The following is a 25,632-nucleotide window of genomic DNA, read 5'->3' on the forward strand; positions in this document are numbered from 1 at the left end:
ATCAAATATTTAAAAAAAAAGTTTTAACTTTTTTACTTAAAATAAAGGAATTCCGTATATTTCGATTCCCTAGCAATGGTTGGAGGCAGTTTCAGTAACAGTTACAAATACCTGTTATGTCATCTAAAACACAGTTTTAATATGTAGTTTTAAAGCAATGTTTCTTTTTATTGGGTACTGTAAAAAACTGAATTAAATAATCATTGATTACTGTTTGTGCTTACGTATTATAGCATTCATTATACACATAAAACGTGTACTATAAATTATATGGATGGAGACAGTTTTTGTTACATCTACAATAATCGCAAGGCATCTGAAACGCTACATAATTTTAATATGTAGGTTTAAAACTGTGTTTCTTTTTATTCGGTATTGTGAAAAACTATATACTTTGTGACGTAACTACCACTACGAAAATTAAACATGAATTCACTAGTATATAAGATGTGCAAACTTGAATCAATAACCCAATAACGTCATTCCTATCATCAGATTGTGTTCCTTCAAGGCACTACAAATAATATATCCCCTCCCCTCATCCAACTATGGATACTCCCAGAGACCTTCATGTGATCGCCGACTCGGGAGTATCCACCCCTAGTATTATACCTAACTTGTTCCTTTTTTATAAGCACGACAACAAGTATAAACTTACGTCAATCAGTGCTTCTGCTATTTCCTTGTTTTTATTGCTACAAACACAGTACTCTAGTTGCCCACGGGCCTCAATACAGACGAAGAAGTGGAGTGTCCGCTCTGCGGGCAGGTACTTCGTACTACATCTCAGCCTAAGCCTAAACTTGAATCAATCTTGAGGTACCAGTTGATAGATGAAGGTTGGCATAGTCGTTAACTCCACCCCTCACAAATTTATTCCTTGATTACAATTTGTGCTCACATATTATAACATTCATTGTACTCATATAACGTGGACTATAAATTATATCTATTACAATTTGTTCTCACATATTATAGCATTCATTGTACACACATAACGTGTAATATAAATTATCTTTTTTCATCTATCGCATTTATAAATGAAAGAGACTTACCCGTTGTAAGAAGGCACCCAAAGTTTATCTTCATAAAATAAGCTCCTATCTCTATCTGGAGCTTCGTAAATGACGTATTCTTGGCGCATCCTTAATTCCATTCCTGCGTACATCAAAACTGTCTATAAGAAATTTCACATGGGGCATTTATTTTACTATTTATTTCATAATTTGTCTAATCACTATTGAAATTATAACTAAGTTTGAAACCAACCATTAAAGTTCCATAAGTATAATTCAGGAAAATCATAAACACTGAAGGGATTTAATTAAAATTCTCGAAGAAGGCTTTATGGTAACAAAAAATAACTGATTTTAAAGATTTTATAAACCATATACTTATACAAAACTTAAGATCTGTACGAATTTTGTTTTTGTTAAAATGCACGCATAGAAATATGTTAAGTTTTATACCTGTATTTTGATTTGTTGATATTATTGATGGGGTAGCATAAATACATTCCTTCTTTTCCGCCTGAAAATAGCAGAGTTCATATAATTCTCATCAAAAATGAGATTTTTTAGTTTGAAAAAAAACTATAGCATATCATTAGTTTAAAAATAAAATCATTAGGAGAAAACGTCTGTTAACAGTTTTTTTGAAAAAAGTCAAAAATACATCGAAATAGTTCAGTAAAAATACACTGTCAGAAATTTTTCAATGGATAAATAAAAATGTATTTAAAAGTTATTTTGCCATATTCCTACAAAAAACTCAGTCAACCATAAATAAACCGTTTATGAACCGCTTTCCCCTAATACAGTTAGACAACCAGAATTTTATAGCATCAACTAAGCCCACCTAATAAAGTTACTTACAGCAGGTTCCTTACAGCAGGGAATATATTACTGCCCAGTCGAGAGAGCTAATTTGTTATTATCACGACAGACAGAACGAGGATTCGAGTCCCGGCTATGACACCACAAGATATTTCCTCTATGCCCTTCAACGCTTGAAGAGATTTAAGTGTCCTCCTCGATTATTGACCATGGGCTATTAAAATACGATACTCTCATTCACCAATAGATGTCAGTCCCATAAAACTGTTCAACAGCAATAATAAAGCTGTTCAAAGGAACTTAACAACGACTTGTATCCAAATGCTCATCAACTAGTGAAAAACATAGTTTCAATGTCCAGTTAAGTTTCTTTTTTATGATTTCGAAACCAGGCTAATTGTAAATGGATTGAAAACCCTATAGCTTTGATTTGTGAGTTTTAGTTGTAAACGGTTTCAAAATTAAAAGGTAAAAAATTTTCTTTACCGTAAACCTTAAGGTTAATTCGATGTTCAGACTGTTTCCGTTTATTTTACTGTGCCGAAAGGGTTACTGCAGCGGAGAAGGTTAATCTGCCAGTCCCTTGACCGACAGAGCTGGGGATCAAGTCCCAGCTTAGACACTACAGTTTCTCCTCCATTCCTTTCAACACATGAAGAATTTCGGTTTCAAGACCGTAAGGGTAAAAATGATCTTCAAGGTATACTTTATGGTTTATTGGAAGGACAGACTGCTGCAGGTTTTTTTGCCAAAATTTTAGAAGAAAATTCTAACAGAGTGTAAAATGGTATGAAGAAACAATCGTTCTACAAAGCAATCAAAAGCTATTTCGATTATTTAAAACAAAATTGAAAATTAAGGATGTAAAGTAAGAGCAAAAAAATATGTCACTAGAACTTTATGACAGGAAAATAAAACTAATTATAGGAATGTATAATTGCATTATACATTCCGATAAGGTTTTCAAAAGTAAGATAAATTTTTACCGTCTAATTCGTAAAATAATTAAGTAAAAACCTAGGAATAAAAAATTTTATTTACCAAAAAACTAACTTATAAAATTTTCTTATTTTCTTAAGCTTCATTTAGCTTATAAGTTTAAAAAAATTGCCCATACTCACTGCTCTCGGTGAAGCAGGTGATTTGTATAAATAACTACTCCTTGTGCTGCCTATTGTGCCATGATTTTGTTGATTAGCTTCGCCTGCTGTTGTGTAATGATCTCTGTCGTAATTTTGAACTCTACCAGTTGCATATGGAATGGGATAGTAAGCAGGTTCTTGAGCATTGTCATAATTTGTTGAAAGAGGAATATTTTCATGCTTTAAAGTACTATTGCTATCTGAGCCTAAGAAACGAAAAAAAAATGATAAACTTAGCACGAGTTATATCTCCAAGGTATTCATATTTCAAAATGCAAATTTTTTAAGCCATAAAACGTAAGATTTATGATGAACAAATCTCTTACGAAAGAATGGATTAAAATGAATTATGGCTAAATTATTTTACTTGAAGAGGCTGTAAATTATTTTTGTAAAATAGAGAATTTTGTATAATGCTATTCTATGTCATTTTACTCTTACATATTGCGTCTATTGCATAATGCATGGATAAGTCGTATGTATGTAAAATAATGATTATATTTTATTTTATAAACGTCGTTGATTAGCCAACCCAATTTTCAATTTATGATTACCAATGTTCAACACCGTAGCCTTGCAATTTTGAACCCGATCCAAAAGACAAGGGAATTCCTGGGTTCTGTTGGGAAATATTTGTCTTCGAGGAAGACTTTTTGATGGAACTAACCCACATTTTCGTTACATAGAGTGGAAAACATCGAAAACCTCTCACGGTTAGTCTGACGGCAAGGGAACTATAATCCTCGATCCGTCTACCACTGAGGTTATTTTGCGTCAGCACTGTGGTCGGTGTGATCCTTGTGTGGAATTCGAACCAACAAGCCATCGCTGAGATTCGCCCTCTGTTCACCTCACTAGAAGGCGAGAGCTCTATCCCCTGACCCACCAAGGTTCAATCGTAAGTATAATAGACAATGTTAATTACCTATTACTCATTAGATCTTCTTCTCCGTGGGTTGCATTTTTCTAGACTTGTTTGGGTCTAAAACTGCTCAGGTACGCATGCGTATACAGACAGTAATTAACATCAAAACAAAAATCCCATTCTACGAAATTCATACGTGTGGTTTAGCACTATAGTTTGTACGCATGTTTCATAAAGTAACTGCTCCTACTTGCCGCCAGATACGTCATATTTGTGCATGTACATTTACTTTAGAACGTATGCAAGTACTGTATTACTAATTCTCCCGGAATTATTAAGATTTCGAAAACTCATCTAATGAAAAAAAAATGGAAAGAGCATTGTTTATATTTGCTCCCCCCAAATCTTAAAGTCAGTGCCTTCTGATACAAAATATGCATGAATTTGTGTTTTCCTTTTGCAAGTGAAATGAATCAAGCTGATATAATGGTATGGGCGTACGTTATTTTTGTCTTTTACACTGGTGCACCACACAATTGTTCTGCAACTAGTATTCGTTCTAAAAATATTGTTTGATTGGCTTTTCCAATAAGTAGCGCCACCTGTTGGCAAACTTTATGAATAATTCTTATCATTGATGTGAATAAGATTTCGTTTATGTAGCAAAACTTGGCAAATTGCGCATTACTATCGTTTTCCGTTACAAATTTACATCAAAATTTAAATTAGTTTAAAATTATCATAAACTCGGCAATTTCGAATTTTAATTATTTAAAAAGCGTATTACGATCATGTGGGGTTTAGGACAAAATTTTATTCCTGGCATAAGAAAACGGAAGAACAGGATTAATTTATTTATAATTTATAGAAACAAGTTGTTTCGCAAACAGTATTTTTTTTATTTAAAAAATATTTGTGTTTCAAAAATATGTATATATTTCTTTTAATATCCAAAATTTTTACTTTTCAAACAAATGCAATTTAATTTTTTTTCCATTTTATTTTAATTTACCATTAACATGCAACAATAAGCTAATGAAATATAAGATAAATAATTGAATAGCATATCACAATTTTAACTTACCATTATGAGTTTGTGGTCGGCATCTTGGAGATCTCCTTTTAGTTATAATACAAACTGCACAAATAACAAAGAGAAGAACGATTATAGAGCTGACAACAGGTACCGTAATAGTCAAGTGGCGAAAGAATGAGGCAGGTGAATCATTTCTTTCTGATAATCGAGGAGGAAATTCTGTTAAAACAAAAACAGGAAATTTGCTTAAAAAATAAACAGCATGAAAAGAATAAAGATAAATATTATAATAGATCCATTGTATAAGTTTTATTTTATTTTATAACCGTCGTTGTACAGCCGACCCAATTTTTGGGTTTACGACTACTGAAGTTCAACTCCATAGTCTTGTAATTTTGAACCCAATCCAGAAGACAGGGGAACTCCTGGATCAAGTATTGGGAGGAATTTGCATTCGTGGAGAACTTTTTGATTGAACTAACCCGCATTTGCGTTATATGGAGAGGACGAACACGAGAACCTCCCACTGTTAGCCTGACGGCAAGGGGACTCTAACTCATGATCCGTCTATCACTGAGGATATTCCACGTCAGCACTGTGGTCACTGCAAGCCGGATGCGGAATTCGTATCGACCAGGCATCGCCGGGATCGAACCCCGGTTGACCTCGTTGCAAGGCGAACGCTCTATCCCCTGAGCCATCGCGGCTCAATGGTATAAGTTATAAATAGCGGTTTTAAAATATTTGAGTTTTCAAAGGAAAAGATACTATTTTAGGCCATTTAGCAATGCAATATTAATTTACACTGGCAAGTTAAATTTTGGAAACTTCAGTGATTATGCGTAGTTGCTAAGCTAAAAACTTAAAACAGATTTTTAACAGCCTTGAATTCTTTAAGCAGTCTTTTTCAGACGACTCAGCGTTCTAAATCTTTGAAGAATGACCTCAGATCTCAGAGTGACCTTTCTTGACCGCGAATTAAACACCAAGGAGGGTGAACGTGACGACGAAATCAGTTTAAAAGAGTGTTAGCGCTTATGGAGCTCTAGTTTGTGGTTAAAAAAGAACTGAAGTGACTGCAAACTGGTGGATATACGATAAATATGTACTTTTCACGTATTAAAATACATTCATAATTTTTTGAGGAAAAGATTTAGACATTATTTTCAAACGACTCACATAACTATACTAATCTGGGAACCTACTTTCTACACTGAGACTAGCTACTCAATCTACTTCAATATACTTTGCAGGTCAAGAAATAACCTTCCGCAAGATTACCTTGTATGTAAAAGCATGTAGATTGTGTATGGAATCCCGTAATTTAATAATTTATTTTACCTCATTAGAAATCCTATTTAATGAACCTTTTCTCAAACTATTAATATATGAATTCAGTTCCTATATAAAAATCTATTTATTGGATAAAAAGTTATTAATTAGATTAAAAGTTGAAGTAGATTACTTAATGATACAAGCAAAAAATTCCGGATCTAATTACAGAGTAATAAACGGGCGCTTGGGAGCATCATCCGTAAAATCATTTTTACCATTAAATCCATTTTTATTGTAAAATATTCTACAGTAAATTTTTCAAGTAATATTTATTTAATTAGAGTGAGTAAGTGGTTTTACGGTAATTATTCCTGCATTAATTACGGTACATCATTTTTTTCCCTAACATGTTCCAGTAAAAAGAGATTTCACGGTAAAACGTAGTGGCACCCAGCGTGTCGGTGCTTTTTAACGTAATTTGATCCGAAAATTTTTGCAGTTCATTCCATTTATCAAAAGAAAACATTGCGCGGAGACAGTTATTTGTGGCAAACTAAGAATGTATTGCAATTATCTGGTATGTTCATTGAAAAATAGTTAAAAGTTTACATTGCTTTGAACTTTAAATTCGCAAATCCATTTCAGAAAAGTAATAAATGCACAAGTATCTAAGACGGAATGTTAACAACTAATGCCTCATAAGCATTTTGTTCTTGAGACAAATAATGGTAGAGAAATAAAATTTCGACTGTATTTCCAGCTAAGATGAGCCAACTGCCCAAACTCTTCTGAGAAGGGTGTGTAAATAAAAAATTAATTATTTCTTAGTATACTGAATTGCTCAATCGCTTTTATGCAAATTTCATTTATTCTATTTATTTATTTATTATTGTGGTGCTCATCATAAATTTATTTATTTCTGTGGTGCTCACCAACCTGCGTACTTTAATTATAAAGGGTTCACATGGTTTTCAAAATATTTTTGTCGAATATTTTGTTTGCTTTTCATTGTAACGTTTAAGAACGATAATCAGATATCTTACGATCAGTTTTATGAAAACGAAATTAGTAATTTGAAATTAAATGTACAATTTCATGCAAATTTTTTTGGACAAAAATTATCACTGGTCAAACAATACCTTAAGAAAAAAGTATGGACAACGAAATGGTTTTTAGCTCCATAGGAATACTAAAAAAACTCTGCAATTTTTTCGATGCGTTTTCGTAACGATTCTAGTAAAATTAACAATAAAATGTGGTTATGTAATTTGTTACGAAATTTGGTACATGCGATAAAATTTTTAATTTTATTATGATACCTTAGAGCAGGGGTAGGCAACGCGGCGCCCGCGGGCGCCATGGCGCCCCCAAGCGATTTTTAATGCGCCTTTGCTGGACTAATGTAAATGTATGATAGCCAGAGCGATTTACTTACTCTTGTCAAATGGCAAGTAGTCAGTTGAGTTTAGAATTGTGCATAGATTAGCAGTTTGCTAACCTTGAGCGTATCTAATAACAAGCACGTATTTTTTGTTAGTGTGTGATCGTATTTCGAATAGACCAAGCGTAGACCGTGCTTTTAAAACTACCAAGTAATCCGAAATAATTCTTTTCTTTCAAAACCCTTTGTTGAAAGCGATGAACTGGATCCTAAATTAAACAGTGATCTAGTTTGGATGGGTGATCTAGTTTCGCCACTGATGTAGTTTCTGACGCATCAGCTAGGTTAACTGTGACTGTATTGTAACTTGCCGTTTTGGTTTCAGTTTGCTTTTATGTTTGAGCTTCTGTTTGTTTCATCATCAGCATTGGCACAACAGCCCTTTGTAGGCCTGGGCCTTCCTCAGAAGCTTTCCCATTCTGCCCTTCTGTTTGTTTATCTTTGGTATAATGCTTTCGTTATGTTTTAAATAATAAATGTTGTTAAGTTTAATAACGTTGTGTTTCTTTTTAAAATAGAGTTGTTATAGCTCTAGTTTTTTGTGTTTTAGCACCCTTCATGGATAAATGTAAAAGAAAAAGAACATATTATTTTAACGATGAATGGGAACATCTATATTGTTTCGTTGTTTACAAAGGGAAGTGTATTTGCTTGTTGTGTAATAATAGTGTTGCGATTCGAAAGAAAAGTAATATTGAACGACATTTTGAGACCGTTCATACCAATTTTGATAGTGACTATCCAATGAACTCCGAAATTAGAAGAAAAAAAATTTTTCTTTAAAATCTTCAATAACTAACCAGCAAAGTTTTTTTACTAAACCACTGCAACAACATAAAGCAGCAATGATCGCGTCATATAAAATATCGCATTTGCTAGCTAAGAATAAAGAACCATTTACAGATGGAGAATTAGTGAAAGAAGCCATGGTAGAAGCTGCTGATTCACTTTTTGAAGAATTTAGAAATAAAAAGGAAATAGTTTCAGCTATAAACACGTTGCAATTATCAGCACGAACTGTTACTAGAAGAATTGAAGTAATTGCGGAGAATTTGGAGGCAGAATTAGCAAATTATATGGAAAATTGTATTTTCTTTTCGCTACAGATGGATGAATCGACAGACGTGACAAATATATCACAATTAGCAATTTGCGTGAAGATGGTATTTTCTGATTTTACAAAAGAAGAATTCCTTAAAGTTCTGCCATAAAAGGGAAGCACCAGAGGAGAAGATATCTTTTCTACTTTTAAAAAGTATATAACAGACGTTAAATTACCTGTACAAAAGTTATTGTCAATTACAACAGACAGGACACCAGCGATGACTGGTAAGAAAAAAGGATTTATTGCCTTATGTAGACAGGATTCCTTATTCCCGAAATTTATTTCTTATCATTGCCTCATACATCAGGAAATGTTATGCGCAAAAACAATCGGTTTTCAACCCGTATTTAGGATAGTAACAAAAATTATTAATTCCATAAGATCGGGAGCTATGCAACACAGATTGTTTAAATTACTTTTAGAAGATGAGGACGTTCAGTTCACAGATCTTCTTTTACATACTGAAGTGAGGTGGCTGAGCAGAGGTAAAATACTTGAGCGGTTTATCATGCTTTTGCCACAAATAAAGGAATTTATTGAATCAAGAGGCGAATTTTACGAGCAATTGGAAAATAAGGATTGGCTAATCGACCTCGGATTTCTGACAGATATAACGGCAAAGTTGAATGAATTAAATTTAAAAATGCAAGAGAAAAATCAGCATATCGCTGACATGATTAGTGCAGTAAATGCATTCTAATGCAAGTTAGTGTTGTTGAAATCCCATCTATTGAAAAAATCATTATCACATTTCCCAAATATAAAATATACTGTTGAGAGCTTAAATTTGAATAATGAAAATTTTACTGCTACATCATATTTAGAAATTATAGATAAGCTAATGGAAAAGTATTCTTCTAGATTTGAAGATTTTGCATCATTAAAACTCGTTCTAAGATTTTTCATAAATCCATTCAATGTTACTAAAGATGATGTCCTTGAAATAGTTTCAGTGTATTTCGAGCTTCATAATATCGAAGACCTAGAATTAGAAATAATAAACTTGCAAAGCGATATTATTTTAAAAGCGTATAGTAATGATAAAATGTTTTGGAACTTAGTCGATGAAAATAGGTATCCTATTTTAAAGAAATGTGCGCTAAAGATTTATTCATATTGTGCAACAACATACAATTGCGAGTCTTTGTTCTCAAATATGAAATATTTGAAATCAAAATACCGAACAAAGCTTAATGACTCACATTTAGATAATTGTTTAAGGACCGAGAACTCTAAATATATCCCCAATTATAAGAAATTAGCTGAAAATATGGACACCCTAGTTTCACACTGAATTATATGTATCATTATGTATGACACAAACAAAATAAAGTTATAAAAAATCTGCTTTTTTTCAATGCCTATTTATACCTGTTGATTATCTGTAAAATATATGGCCTCTGTGATTTTCAGATTTAGTATTGCGCCCTTAAGGACAAACAGGTTGCCGACCCCTGCCTTAGAGCATGGCATAAAAACCATTTATTCGGTTTAATTTACTCCTCAATTTTGTATTTTTTTTACTAAATAAGTCGTATTAAGAACTATAATTCAGAAAACCAGAATTTTTGATAAACCGGCATCTTATGAACGCAAGAATTTCTAAATAAAAGGTTTTATACCGATTATGGTTTCATTAACCAGAAATATGTTTTTCTTACTAGAAATGTCTTTACTATATGCTACGATAATTTTACCAGAATTTATTTCTCCTGGTATGTAGGCATTTCTTCTAAACATTTTTTTGGATGCACTGAATGCTAATATTTAATGTCCTAATGTCTGATTATCCGTATATAATGTCTGAAATGACATGTTTTTAAAAGTTTAATTTAAAAGTTGAAACAAAATGAAAATTTCCATTATTTTAGGTACTTTTGTCATCCAGTGTGCTTTGATGAATAAAGAAATTTCAGTTGTAAAAAATAGTACGTTTTTGGAATATTTAGAAGGATTTTAAGAACTGCGATGCTCATCGAATAAACATTTAAAAAAAAAATTAAAGTGCTTCATAACAACAAAAAAGTGCTTTGTAAGAACATCATGCCTTCATAAATGCATTTTATAATTGGTAATTAAAGTAACAAAATTCCTTACTTCCAGAAAGTGTCAATGTTGCAAACACGTACTCTGCATCAGTTGAGCCTGCGTCATTTTTTGACGTCATCAAAAGTGAATACCAAGTACCGGGCACAAGATCAGTGATTGTAACTGTTTGTTGTTCTGGAATCACATTGTTGCTGACCAAAGTCCATTCATGCTGACCACTAACTTTGTACTGGATAACGTAGAACCTGATTGGACACCCACCGTTATGCCAGCTGTTTAGATTGACTGTAACCGTACTTGAATTGACTGACAGTAAAACTCTTTTGTCTGGAGCTAGTGGTGCTAAAAAAAGTAACCAAAATTTAGTAGCAGTTTTGACAATGGAATTAATACTTAAGAATGATGACAATTTAGTTAATATCAAAACCAGATGCTAAAAATTTTTTAATAATTTTTTAATAGGATAAAAAGCAAGTTATCACAAAAACATGCCTTTAGATTTATCACAATCTGGTTAATATGATATATTAAAGGCAATTTTTTACGCGTTTAATTTAGAAATTTTATTTGCTTTAAAAATATCTTTCAAATTTTTAAATGATTGGGGATATAATAAATAAGCATTTTTCGTTATGAAAGTTGTCGGGAAATCTTATTGTCAACAATACAAGAGGGCGCAGAGTTCGTTGGCTGAGAGAAATATTCGAACCAAGGACCTATATATTCATATAGAAGGACGCTCTAGCCACCATAGTTGTACAACCTAGTCAAAGCGATTTAGAAAGCTTTATATAGTGGCTACCACAATGAGACATCATAAAATACATTTCATTCTCTTAGAAATGTTAAGATATAGCGAATAAGAGAGAAGTAAAACTGCAATTACAGATCCTTTGAATAAGCTATTAGGGTCATATTTTCCAAATTAAATTCCTTTGTGCCTCCAAAATTGGAAATCAAAATGTCATGACCACTATATAAAGCTTCCTATCATACCCTGGACATGGATGTACAGTGTGCAAAATAAAAAACGGACCACCCGTAATAACTTTTGATCTAATCATAGCACCGTCACGTTCTGTGACTTAATAATTATCTTATTTGATCTTCATGTTTTAAGATTCAATCTTAATTTCTCCAGGCGCTAATCTCAAATATGCTAATTTATTAATGCCGACGATATTTTAAGTTGCAAAATCAGTCGTAAAAGCGAAATTCCACTGAACAAACAAAAAATTTTCTAGGCTGATTTGGATTTCAAAATATAGGGAGTAGCTTCAATCTGAGATATATGGTCCCCATAGTACGATCCGGAGAGCGGTCTAAAGTTTGAAATTCTTAATGTTTAATTTATATTTTGCTTATTTCACCATATCTCGAGAGCTTTTTAAGTGAATTCAAAAATTTTGCAAACAATTAAAACACTTATTCATCCAAAGATAATTCCCTGTATTAAATATTTTTAATAAATATTTATAATTTTTTATTATTTTATTTAATTTTAGTTGAAAAAAATAAGACTTGTAAGGTATGCAATTTTTTGCATCGTTTTAAAAATCTATTATTTTGCATAGCAAAATACAAAATTTGAGTGAAATCGGTCGAACAGTTCCTGAGAAATTTAATTTTAAGAATACGACTTTTTAGAAATTTGATTTTTCAGAAACCATTCGATAGATTTAACTCAAATTTTGAAAAATAATATTTTTCAAATGACGTAAAAAATTTCACACCTTACAATTCAAGCTTTTTTCGACTATTATTAAATAAAATAATAAATAATTACTAAAACTTATTTTTGCATGAAATTATCCTTGCATAAACGAATTTTATGAATGTGTGCTAAAGTTTCTCAATTTGCTAAAAAAGTTCCCGAAATATAGCGAAATACGCAAAAAGCAAAATTAACATTTAGGGGTCCTAACTTTGGAACGCTCTCCTGACCGAACTATGGAGACCATATTTCTAAGATTACTGCTACCCTCTATATTTTGAGGTTAAGAAATAGGAATCCGTTGAAAAAATTGTATGTTTATTCCGAGTAAGTGTGTTTTTGTGTCTGATTTCGTTACTTAAAATATCGTCTGTACTAATTAATTAGCATATTTGAGGTTACCCCCTCAAACCATAAAGATTGAGTCCTAGAACGTGAAGTTCTGATCGTTAGATCAAAAGTTATAAAGGGAGGATTTTTTTTTATTTATCGCACAATACAGCTATTATGGTTGGAGCATCCTAATTGTAAATTCCTTAGTTCGAATCCTGCCGGCAGTTAACGACCATATCTCTCACGCATACTTTCATCCGCTTTACTTTTTTGACTATGCATTTTGCTGTGAAATAACTATGTACTCGTACATTTTTGAGTTCACGTATTTTTCAAAATCGACTATTATCTATTTTTGAACTATTTTGACACATTTTTACTCACTTTTTCTTTATCAATACCACACAGTAATGATATTGGTACTAAGCCGCTAATTGTAAAGGACTTTTTGAGTGGTGCCGGAGTAGGCTTCATGCATATCAAATCTTTTGGACATATAGTCGAGGACAGGACATATGGTCGAGATTACGTCAAAGGTATCGACCATTATGTGATAGGCATGTGTAGACCTTAACTACCATTACTTCTGGGATACACAATCTAGCTACAGACATAACACATCTTTTAAAAATTGCCTTATTGTAAATATCATGATACAATATATTCATTCAGGGAAACAAATTCCAGAAAAGTTCAGTTGCATATGGTTATGTTTTTTGTAACCGTCATTGCACAACCGAACTAATTTTGAGTTTTACGACTACTAATGTTCAACTTCGTAGCCTTGTAATTTTGATCTCAATCCAGAACTCCAGGATAGAGTATTGGGGAAAATTTTGCCTTCGTGGTGGACTTTTCAATAGAACTAATCCGCATTTGCGTTACATTGAGAGGAAATCCCTGAAACCCTCCCACAGTTAGCCTGAAAACAAGAGGACTCGAATCCATAATCCGTCTACCACTGAGGATATGTTTATGTCAGTATTGTGGTCGGTGCGAGCCGGGAACCGAATTCGTATTGAAAATGCCATCGCTGATGGGATTCGAATTCGGTTTAAATTATTGGGAGGCGAATGCTCTATCCCTTGAGTCAGCATGGCTTCAAATATTTTTTTCCTGCCTCATTGCTGGACATTTAGTCAAGATCACGTCAAAGGTATCAGCCATTATGTGATAAGTATAGGTAGGCCTTAACTACCATTATTTACGGGGTATACAAACTAGCTGCCAAGGAAGACCTTTACTTACTACAATAGTCATTTCTAAAATTTATACCATAAACAATATAATATATCATAACAATATATGTATACCATAAATTGCATACCATAAACAATATATTTATTCAGGAACGAAAATTCAAGAAAAGTACATTTGTGCTTGATTTTTTTTTTTTTTTTTAGTGGATGACTTGGAAATTCTTTTCTCCTATACTGGTACAAAATGATGCCACTAGATGCCTGAAAAATTTCCATACGCCACTCGAATGTTGCACGGTAATTAAGGATTGTATCAATTCTTAACATTTCATGCGATGCACATTGCCAGTTTTGTAAATTCCGTCACCTATGATGAGCTGGGGAGAGAATATTTCATATCTTGAAGAACATGATATGATGAACTGATAGATGAGCTAAAAGAAAATACAAGATAGGGTTTCTGAACAAACCACTACCGATTTAAATAGCTTTTGGGCGCATCAACTTCCAATCGATGACACAGATTGACCATCTGAAGCAGATTCTCGTTAATTTGGCTTTCTTTTATAAGATAAAAGAGTAGCATTCGTACTGACAATTAAAATGCTTTTCTTTAGCTATGCACGCTATTCTAATGTGTAGTTTTTAAATCTGCGTCATATATAGGAACTGAAATGGTATTTGGGAAAAAAAAATTATTTTTTTTACTCTCTAACCCTCTTAAAAGCATGTCTAGAAATTTACTAAGCAAACTTTTATTTGTTTTCAATATATGACGCTAAATAAATATTTATCAATTACACTGGGGTATAAATATTTCTTTGAATTCATACAAATACTTGATATTACCTGATTAGGTTGTAGTGATTTCAACTCTAGCATTAATTTTGCTCCTTAAGCAGCAGATTTTTTTAAATTACATTTTTTGTCTATTTTCTCAATTTGTGTACAATAATTGTAATAATTTTATTTAATTAATAAAAACTCAATTTGTTACATATTTTAAAATTCTTCTTATGATTTTAAATAAAGTATTAACTTAGTTTAAAACTAAAGTATAAGTAAGCTTGATGAACTTGAAACTTTATTTAAAAAAAAAAGCTAGGTGATAATTTTTTGAAATATCCATGGTTAGTAATAAGGTCAGCATCATTCAAGTACTCTAAAATAGGCTCCCTTTGTGGGTCAAAGCCTTCCCTAGAACCTTCCTCAATTCTGCTTTTTCTGCGATTGTTCTCCAGCTAGTAATTCTTAGGATTTTAAAATCCTTTTGCTATATTATTTCTCTATAATTATTTTTCACTATAATAATGCTTTAATTATTTCACGAAAATTCTGGTTTTCTGTTTCAAGTTTTTTTTCCATTAAACTTAACTGGTAAAAACCTATTTACATTTATTTAAAGAACCAAAAATAAATAATTTTAATCTCATAAAACTGTAAAACTTTATTAATATTTCATTTCCCCATGAGGCATTGAAATATTTTCTTATATTTCTATCATCATTGTTATAATAGCTAAAAATATCAACAGAAAAGAGGGGACTTTTTACCGTAGAATATTGTTAGGAAAAATTTGCAATCTGCACAAAACATTTAATTTTTAGTTACTCAAAATTTATTTATGTAAACAGATTTCCTAAAATAATGAATAATATATTATAATATCTAGTTTGAAATTTATTTATAAGAATATACTTTATTAAACAATGAATCTTTAGAAATTATTAATTGAAAACGCAAAACGAAAAAAACAGAATTAATTACGACTTAAAATGGATGCATTTAAGGCATTATTTAATATATTACTCAGTTGGGAAAAGATTATCTCATCTAAAAATGTTACCCGAATAAAAACTGATAAATTTTTATAAATGTTATCGAATGAAACACATGTTTAAAAGCATAAAATTTCATCAACGTAGTTTTTTTTTTCTCTATCATAAATTTTATTTACAGCTTTCAACTACGCAGTTCATCTCATTATTTTCTTTATACTTCTTTATAAATAATAATTTTATTTAATTAAATAAACATCAAATATATATATTTTACTTTTTTGTAAGGATTTCCCTTGAGCGTAATATTGCGCATACTTAATGGCATCTCCAATTAACGTGTGTTTCTCAGTAATTCTTTCGAGATCACGCTTATTCATCTACGTTATTTTTTCGAAGTTAATAAATTATTTTTAGAATTATGAGTAATTAATAAGATTAGAATATTTTCTCAAACTAAGCCTAATTATTTCCCAAAAGTTCTAAAAATAAGTTAATTGTATTGTTTTTTGAGCCTTTGTATTAAAAATAGTCTTTTTCGATAAATTAAATCTTAGCATGCAGAATTCTAATTTGTTTTTCAATATTATTCATCTGTACTTCTTTCTTGTAATATTTTGCATTTATCGTAAATTGAATTTTTTTTTATCCTTTTTCAAATAATTTAAATTATCCATCATTAAACAAGATTATATTTTTGGTTCTTGCAAAAAATAAAATTTTAAATCATTCTGTAAATAATAGAGTGTTTGAAAATGTTATGGATTTCACAATTCTTTTCGACTCTGAAAGTTTCTGAAAGTTCAGAACCTTTCAGAAAGTTTTTCTAGCTTTGTTTTATAAATATAGATTCAGAGTCGATATAAATGCTAGAATGCGCGTCGAAATAAAGTTTAATGTGACCCTCATAGCACTTAAACTAACAAAGCAATATTTAACATTTTCTCAAGTTTATGTGGTTTTATTTGACCTAATTATTTATAAACCTTGTTGAACTCATATTAATGTTGTTACTGATATTAAAATTAACCTTTCACTTCTATCAAGATTGTGATCTGAACCATTCTCTGTAGTATTTCATGACGGACTGGTCAAAGGTACGAGAAACAACTCGAGTGCGTTGGGTCTGGGAACTTAACAATTAAAAATATTGATGCTCTTTCTGAATCAACAAGTTGTCGAATCATTCCAATAAAACATTATTCAGTATTACGTTTGTGATTATTTTGGGTCTTGCAGGCTAGTTAGAAACTAAGCTTTTTGTGCATAAAGACCCAAATTGAACAAATTTAATAGTTTAGAAGAAAAAAATACTAAATTCGTGCTACCCATGGAGGAACATCCAGTATCGCAAGTGAGAACATGTGATGGTCAATGCTGTGCCTGGGAACAGTTTTTCTTTCTTTTAAAATAAACTATAAAAATGACTCAGTTTACAGAAATTACTTATAATCACAAAATTAAATAATAATCCATTTCCTACAAAATAATTATCTTAATAACAAAATTACCGCCGTATACTGTATTCTTTAAAATTACTGTTTATAAATTATTTCCTCTACATAAAACAAAATAAACTTAGCCTAATGTGCACTCTTTCATAGCCAATTAAAACGTCGTAGCAGGATATCATCATCATCATGGTTGGCCAGACAGCCCAAAGTGAGCCAATGCCTTCCTCTGAAAATTTATCCACGATGACTTCCGATTTATCTTTGATCTCCAATTTTTTTCATTAATTGCGAGAAAATAAGACTCCACTGAGTCATCCCATCTCAACAGCGATCTTCCCCGCTTTCTTTTTCCAGTAGGTTTAAAAAACAGTATCTTTTTTACTGTGTTGTCGTCGCTCATTCGAATCACGTGGGCGATCCAATTCATTCTATTCATTTCTATGTACTTTATAATATCAGGTTGTTTATAAATCTTGTACAGTTCAAAGTTAAATGTCCTTCTCCAGTTATTGCTTTCATTTACACCACCAAGAATACCCCGCAAAATCTTTCTCTCAAAAATTGCGATACAATTTTCCTCCAGTTTTGTCATTGTCCAAGCTTCAGAGGCGCATGTCAAGACTGGCCGGACAAGAGCTTTGTAGATTAAGAACTTTGTTTTCCTAGAAAGAAACCTTGATTTAATAAATCTTCTCAGCCCATAGACAGCCCTATTCGCCAAATAGAGTCGGTCTTTTATTTCAGGGGTAATTCTGTTGTCAATGATAATAATTGATCCTAAGTAAGTAAAACTTCTCACTGTTTCAAATCTATAAGAATTTATTTCAAGATTGGGTCTGACTATTAATACTACTANTTATTTTTATTTCCTTATTTTTTTCTCTTGTTTCTAGTTTTATTTAGCAAGTTTATTTTAGAGCAAATGTATTAGTTTTTGCGAAAATAAAGAATATTTTGTGCCTACTACGGCAAAGCTTAAAGACTTGTACACATAAATTGAAGTAAATACTTACTAATACATGTAACTTGAACCTGGGAGTAGATAACACTAAAACTGATGGGATAAAAAATAATAAAAATTGCAAGCATGCTCAGATAATCTGGCTCTACATTGACCATTATTATCGGTACCATAATATTATTAAGATGTGCTTGAACCTTTAAGTAGTTAAATTGAATCATTTTTCTGTTCAATTGAACCTTAATATCACTTAAACTTAGGATGGTTTAATTTACATGATAATGTGGTTAACTAACACCCTTTTTAAGACTGCAGAAAATATGCATGAGACATTGTGGTTCAAATAATCAGAAGTTTCTAATTGTGATTAAAAAAATCTGACTGCGAAAAAATAATCTGCTAATTAAAATTTCATTGTAAATTTAACAGAAAAAATTGTAAGTAACATAACTATAATTATGAATACTTTGTCTAAACTAGAAATATAGTATTTTTTTTTCTTGTATAGCGATGTTAAATAGTAAACACGCCTATAAGTTAAATATGCAAAAAATACTTAATATCGTTCACATTCACTGTAGTCTTTATATGGTACTAATTTGAGCCCAATTATTGTTCTCTTTAAATTTTATTACGCAATACAAAGGTCTGAATTGAACAAAATCATGGTTAATTTAATCTAGGTTTTAGAAAATTTTTAATCTGTTATATTTTATCGTTTAACCCATTATTCAGATAGTGCATAGGTGTGAAGTTTGTTGAGAACATTTTTTTTACCCTTAAGAAACATTAAATAAGCATAATTATTTTATAAAATATTTTTTATTTATCATCTACGTAACTTATGAGTACATGAAAAATCATTATAAAAAGGGAAGCAAAGCTAAAAGAGATTTTAAGTGATTTACTAAATCTTAAGTCTATCGATTTTGCGTAAAATAATGTGCAGCTACTTAAAAATATCTCTGAGACCAAACACCATTTGTCTTTCAGCAATCTTGTAGCATATTTTTGCACTCTATTATTTTCTTTCTTTTTTTTCCACCCCAAGTTTTACTTTTTATCTTGCGCTAAAATTATCACTCCTTTGAAAAGTGACATGATAAAAAGTGTCTTTCATTAAAGTTTGTGTCACACTTCATGATAAAGAGTTTTTAGAACATTTGTTTTCATACTACATCAGGTAGTTCGTGTGACAAGTTAAATTTTTCACGTTCTGCTACGTATTTCATTTTACCAAGCATCAAGTAAAACATGTATACATGTTTTTTTACAAAAGCGAATTAAATATTTGATTTAAATATAAATAAAGTAAAAAGACAACATCAAAATGATGAAAAATCAAAAATTTAATTTATTTTTAGAAGAATTTTAACTTACAGGCTCCCTTATCTGAATTTATATTTTAAATTTCTAAATGAAGTTTTTCAATAAACTACTACAAATACCAGTGCTAACTGTAAAAAAAGATTTACAAAAATTTCACGAAACTTTCTTCATTTTTGACGAAACCATTTCCTGGTATATGCTCCGAGCAAATTTTTTTTCAAAAGTGACGACGACTATCGTTCTTTCTTCGAGGAAACAAATCTCGGGAAAGTAAAAGAAAAACTTAGTCATTCTAATTTCGACAAAAAAAATATAAATAAGCAAATAAGGAACCCTCGCATGAAATGTTCCTAATAATCACTTTATCGAAGATTTCATATAGTTGAATCAACGTCACCCAGACAACACAAGAATTGCAGATAGAAGTGAGAGATAAATTACACCTAGGCCCGAAGCAAGCTTCGAACCCATGATCTTTCTGGAATGAAACCAGCTTCTTGACCACTATACAGGCAGGTCGGCTTGTCCAATAATTTTACAGCCCAAATTTCAAGTTTCGTTTTTCTAGTTAACAATCTCCCAATGCACTACGATGAGATTTCAAGTTGAGAAAATATTTTAGTCATATATTTGAAACTTCACATTTCGTCACAAATCACGCGATTAAATGACGAAATGATCTACGAAAATCCAGAAATACAGCTGAACGATTATTGAATCGCCAAACATGAGATGTTTAGTTTTGAGAGAATATAGAACAATTTAATTTCTTACACAGAAATAAATAGGCTGGATAATGTTTTGATAAGAATGAGCCATTACGCGAGGTATCGTGAAGGCTTCTCTAAGAAAAATAGTCACCATTAAAATAAATAAAAAAATAATTATTGTTCAAAACCATGGAAGCAAAAAACTTATCAGGATTTTAAAACGGACAAATAGATTAAATGTGGAAACATTTATTAAGTTTTTTAAAAATCACCAATTTGACGAAATGTTTCTTTCAGATAAAAATCTTAATATTTAAATTAATATCCTTACTTTCTATATATTTTATGAAAAAGAAAATTTAGCATTGTAATAACCATATATATATATATATATATATACGTACATCACAAACCATTCTAATTTTTTTCAAAAAAAGTATGGCTTTTCTATCAATTGAAATTTTAAGATTTTTTTTTAAGTTTAAAATATACTGTAAAAAATAGCTTGTTAAGTTTGCAGAAAAAGACTGTCAACTGATGTGCCAGTGTAAAACCGTTTATTTCACAGGAAGATACTGTTATTGAAAAACGGAAGCTAAATTTTTAAGAAGAGAAGTACTGTTATTACAACGAACAAACTCAGTTCTTTTAATAAGGGTAAAACTGTATAAAATAACTGTGTCGGTATTGTGGTTCGTGCAAACGATTAGAATTTGCTAGACCAATAAACGCCAGAAATCAAACCCAGGTCACGTCACCTAGAAGCGAGTGCTCTGTCCCATTAGCCACGGCAGCTCTAGTGTTTGGTGTTAAAAACTGTAGTGGCCAACCCTAATAAAATTGTTTGACAGTTTAATCAAATTGGAGAATCACATGTATGTGAACGCGATTTAGCGATTTAGCGAAAATTTCAAAACTTGAATTTTAAATTCCGGAACTCTTTCATTTTTACTTTAAGTCTTCACTCTTGCTTTGAATTTTAGATTGCAGTGAAAATTTAATCATATTAAAAGTTTTGATTCGCGGAAGGCCGTAAATCAATGGTATTAAGAAACGCGGAATTTTGCGAAATTCGTGGACAAATCACATTCTCTGTTACGAGTTTTTAGACCTGGAAGGAGGATATGAAAAATCTGAATTCTGGGATACACCCGGATAACAATGAGATCTGATCTTTTATCATATAAATATCATACACAGCATAAAAAAATCTAGCCAAAGGAGTCCTAAACATTTTTGTTTTAAGATCATATTGCCTCTAAAATATCTGTTTTTTTGTGTATGTTTTCTGAACATGTTTAGTTGATTACAAGCATAGCAAATTAATACAGATATGTCTCAATTCATGAATTCCGAAGTGAACTCACGGAGAAAAAGTGTACAGACAAAACTACCAGAATTTGGTAACGTTTACCGGGTTTTTGGCTCTACACTGTTAGAATTTTTATTCTGAAATTATGTTAAAATAAGCGGTAGCAGTCTGTCCATCCGATTATCTGTAAAGATTACGATAAAGAACATTTTTTTTTACTTTTATGATTTTGAAACCGTTTACAAATAGCATGACTGTAAAACCATGAATACAAAACTATACGGTTTTTTAATATTCCTTTACCCTTCACAGCTAGCATGGTTTCAAAACCGTAAAAATAAATTTAACTGGACATAGAAGCTAGGCTTTCGTTATGTAATAGGCATTGGAGAGTGAAGAACACAAATTGGGGAGTGCAGGAAGGGAAAAACACTGGTGTCAGCGCTGAGAGACGAACTCCAGTTTAACCAGTCAAAAGACTGACAGATTAGCCATCTCGACTATAATATGTGCGCAGTTGTAAGGGACTAAGTCCCTTCATTAGGTGAGCTTAGTTGGTGCGATAAGATTCCGGCTGCTTTACTGTATTAGGTGGAAGTAGTTACTAAACGGTTTCGCCTCATGTTTACAGTTTAATTACCATCTTATTTTTAATTATTTGAGTAATTTGTTTAAACATGATAAAAAACAATTAAATAAATTATTATTTAACCATTTTTTCTGAGAAATTTCGGACAGTGTACGAGAACACCAGAAACACACGGTAATTTTTATCGAAACGAAATGATTCCTGTAAAATTAACAATTAAATATGGTTTCATAATCTGAGTTTTTCTATCAATTTTTTGAGGTCGGATCACATAGGTATTTTCTTGAGAAGCAAATCAATAGATTAAGAACTCCAGCGCAGTATAGACATCTAAAGAAAATCTTTTCTTTTAGTTCTACTTACTTTAGAAGTAAAACAAATACTAAGAAAAAAAGTTCCATAAAATGTTTTCTGAGATCATTGAAATAAGTTAAGAATATTTCTGAAAAAATGGGGAGAAAACTTAGGGAGCTAAAAGTGTTTTTCCCTCGCATTGCAGCCTTTTTTTTTTTTTTTTTTTTATTTTTTTGGTGCAGGTGTAAGCGTAATAAGGTGTTATGATTAAAAAGTTTTTTATGGTTTTATATTATTTATGGTTTTTTATGCTATTATAAGTGAAAGAACTGATGTATAAATATTTTTTTACATATAATGTTTTTATTGAGTTTCATCCAAGTTGAAATTTATTTGTCGATACAAATGTAATTAAATTTCCTTAATTTTATTAGAAATATTTTTCCCATTACATTCCCTACACTTCATTTCTACGTATGCAAAAATGTGTTTGTTAATTTAATCGTCCTTTCAAAATATTTTTGGAGATAATTTTAAGGTTTTGTTAGTGAAATATGTTGAATGAATTGCAAACTAAGACAAAAGTATGGTTAAAACCATCAGGATATGGTTCAATTAACCGTGTTTGTGGCTTTATTGGAACACGAAATGGCTCGGTAATTTCTACTGAAGCACTCTAGTACTGATTTCGGTAAAATTAACAATAAAATATTGTCTTATAGCATGTGATAAAATTTGATAAATATGAAATAATTTGTTATTTTTGTAATGATATCTAAGAGCATGTTATAAAAACCACTCATTCAGTTAAATTTACTTCTTTATTTTATATTTTTAACTAAATATGCTTTAATAATAAGCCATTATTACCACATACTTAGTGAGCATTATTAATACACTATTTGGAAGAAAGTGACGGGACACGACACTATAACGACATAAACCCATATTTATTAAAATTAATAGGAGGTAGGACCTCCTTTGGCTGTGATCACAGCTGCAATCTATCTGGGCATGCTTTCCACTAAATTAGTTTTTGTGGCAAGAGGAATTTCCTTCCAAATGTTTAACAGGAAGTTCCATAGTTCATGCTTGCTTTTGGTGAGTGGGGTGCAGGCCCTCAACCGACTGTCTAATTCATCCCAGAGATGTTCAATTGGGTTAAGATCAGGGTTCTGCGCCGGCCACTCCATGCGTTTAGCGTTGTTGTTCACATGCCAGTCAAGAGTCCTTCTGGCAACATGGGATCTTGCGTTGTAGTTTTGATTCAAGCAATCATCCATACCGTACGTTGCCCACAAGGTAGGAAGGACATGATTGTCGAGAATATCACAGTATCCATTGGCATTCATCATACCATCAACCTTCACCAGTGGGCCAGCACCATACCAGGAGAAACAGGCTCATACCATCAATATTCCTCCACCAAACTTTACAGTTGTTCCGTCACTTTCTTCCAGATAGTGTATATTTTGATCTTGCAAAGAAAATTGAACTATAATCTTGAAAACCAGAGCGGTAGAATTACAAATAAATGGTTTAAATACCATATATTTTGATTTTATTAAGCAGAGTTATGGTCTTTTTAAAACCATAAATATCATTACCAACAGTTTTGTAGTTTTTGAGAATTTCTGCTTTTAAGTTCAGAAATCAATCATTGTCAGCGCTTTCTAGAAAATTCTCGGTTCGGTGAACTATATTTAACTAAGGGATTATATTTAACTAAGAAACTTCATTGTAACTGATGCTTATTATCAGAATTTATGAAGAAGTGAGATACGAAATCAAACAACAGTTTGACTTTTTAAATTTCTCTTGGATTTTAGATTTTGTAGATACAAAAAAAAATTATAATCTATGATTTAATAGACTTACCACTTCCAGCTGTTTTAGTGGATATTGTTTCACTCCCATTTCCTCTTCCGGCACTGTTTGTTGCGACCAGAAAGCAGTAATATTTTGTCCCACATAACAAATCGTGCAATGTGTAAACTGTCCGTTCCCCTAGTTAAAGAAGTAATAAAATTACAATTTTCAGACATAATTAATTCTAGTTACATACACTGTCAAAATAACAAACAAAAAAAATGTCGTTTACCTGGAATTACAGTTTCTTGCCATAAAGTTCCATCACTGCGATGATGCAATATAAATCCTGAAATGAACAGTACATATACAAAACTACATTTCAACCATAATTCTTATAAAAATTTACTTGGATATATTTTTTCTGAATTTTAAGTTCCCAGAGCAATTGAAATTCAAATTTTTATTTTATTTAATATTATTTTTATTTTATTCAAAATATCTCGAATAACTTACTTATAAAATTTTTGTACTTATATTCTAAAATCTTTTCTTATCAACAAATAACTTAAAGATTGAAAATTCAAGCCATTCTTCGTAATTTTGGGAAAAAATAAATAAAATGGATGAAATCATGTAAAAACCGGTGTCTGCCAAGTAAAAAATCCCGAATCAAATTTCAGCAAAAAATAAAAAAAAAAATAAAAAACACTGTCATTCTGAATGCTAGTACTTTTTACATAAAATTTATTTTTAGAGTAAAATGTTATGGAACAAAAAGTCTGATGCGCCCTAACTTTCAAGGCGTTAAATTTGACAGATGGATTTTGCGGAGTTTTTGACTCAATGAATGCTGGATTTGAGATTCCAGTACTGCTTGCAGCAATTCGACTCTTTTTTTTGCAGTTAGAACTTGCATTAAATTAAATAATCAACATTTTTTTAACTATTTGGAATAAACGATTTGTAATAACTTGGAAATTACAACTATTTGAAATAAAATTAAAAAAAAAGGTATTTATTTGTAATTCATAGAATTTTTTACTTCGCTGCAATATCATTATAAAAGAGGTCATAATATTAATTAAGGCTACTTCGTAATATTGCATCGTTCGTGCCACATATAAAACCAGTCTGAAATATTTTTTTCGCAACTCGTATATGTATATTACGAGGGTTGTAAATTAAATAGTGGCAACTTAACCTTGAAACTCACGGAAGGGCGGGCATGCGCAAATTGGATATGGGAGCGGTGAGGTGGCACTGTTGTCGATGTGTAGAGTGCAAAAAAAAGTCGATTTGCTTATAAGGGTAGTTGTTGTGTGGCGTTAAAGTGAGGAGTTTCTTTTCCATCGCTCTAAAGCATGTTTTCAAAAGGTGATCAGCGGTCGTGGCTTACAAT

At 31.3% G+C, this 25,632-nt stretch overlaps 1 protein-coding gene across 1 annotated transcript in view; it reads right to left on the minus strand.

The window, feature by feature from the left end:
* Nucleotides 1-25,632, minus strand: part of LOC107442911 (cell adhesion molecule Dscam1) — a 152,774-nt gene that overhangs the window by 8,475 nt on the left and 118,667 nt on the right. Inside the window, exons 20-26 of the mRNA XM_071184002.1 lie at nt 24,523-24,579; nt 24,300-24,428; nt 10,797-11,090; nt 4,927-5,097; nt 2,957-3,183; nt 1,470-1,530; nt 1,056-1,158 (exon numbers count right to left, since the gene is read on the minus strand). Coding sequence (XP_071040103.1) covers nt 1,056-1,158; nt 1,470-1,530; nt 2,957-3,183; nt 4,927-5,097; nt 10,797-11,090; nt 24,300-24,428; nt 24,523-24,579 — 1,042 coding nt within the window. The remainder of the gene's footprint in view (nt 1-1,055; nt 1,159-1,469; nt 1,531-2,956; nt 3,184-4,926; nt 5,098-10,796; nt 11,091-24,299; nt 24,429-24,522; nt 24,580-25,632) is intronic.

This window comes from Parasteatoda tepidariorum, chromosome 8, assembly GCF_043381705.1.
Source record: "Parasteatoda tepidariorum isolate YZ-2023 chromosome 8, CAS_Ptep_4.0, whole genome shotgun sequence".
In the NCBI taxonomy this organism is placed as follows: Eukaryota; Metazoa; Arthropoda; class Arachnida; order Araneae; family Theridiidae; genus Parasteatoda; species Parasteatoda tepidariorum.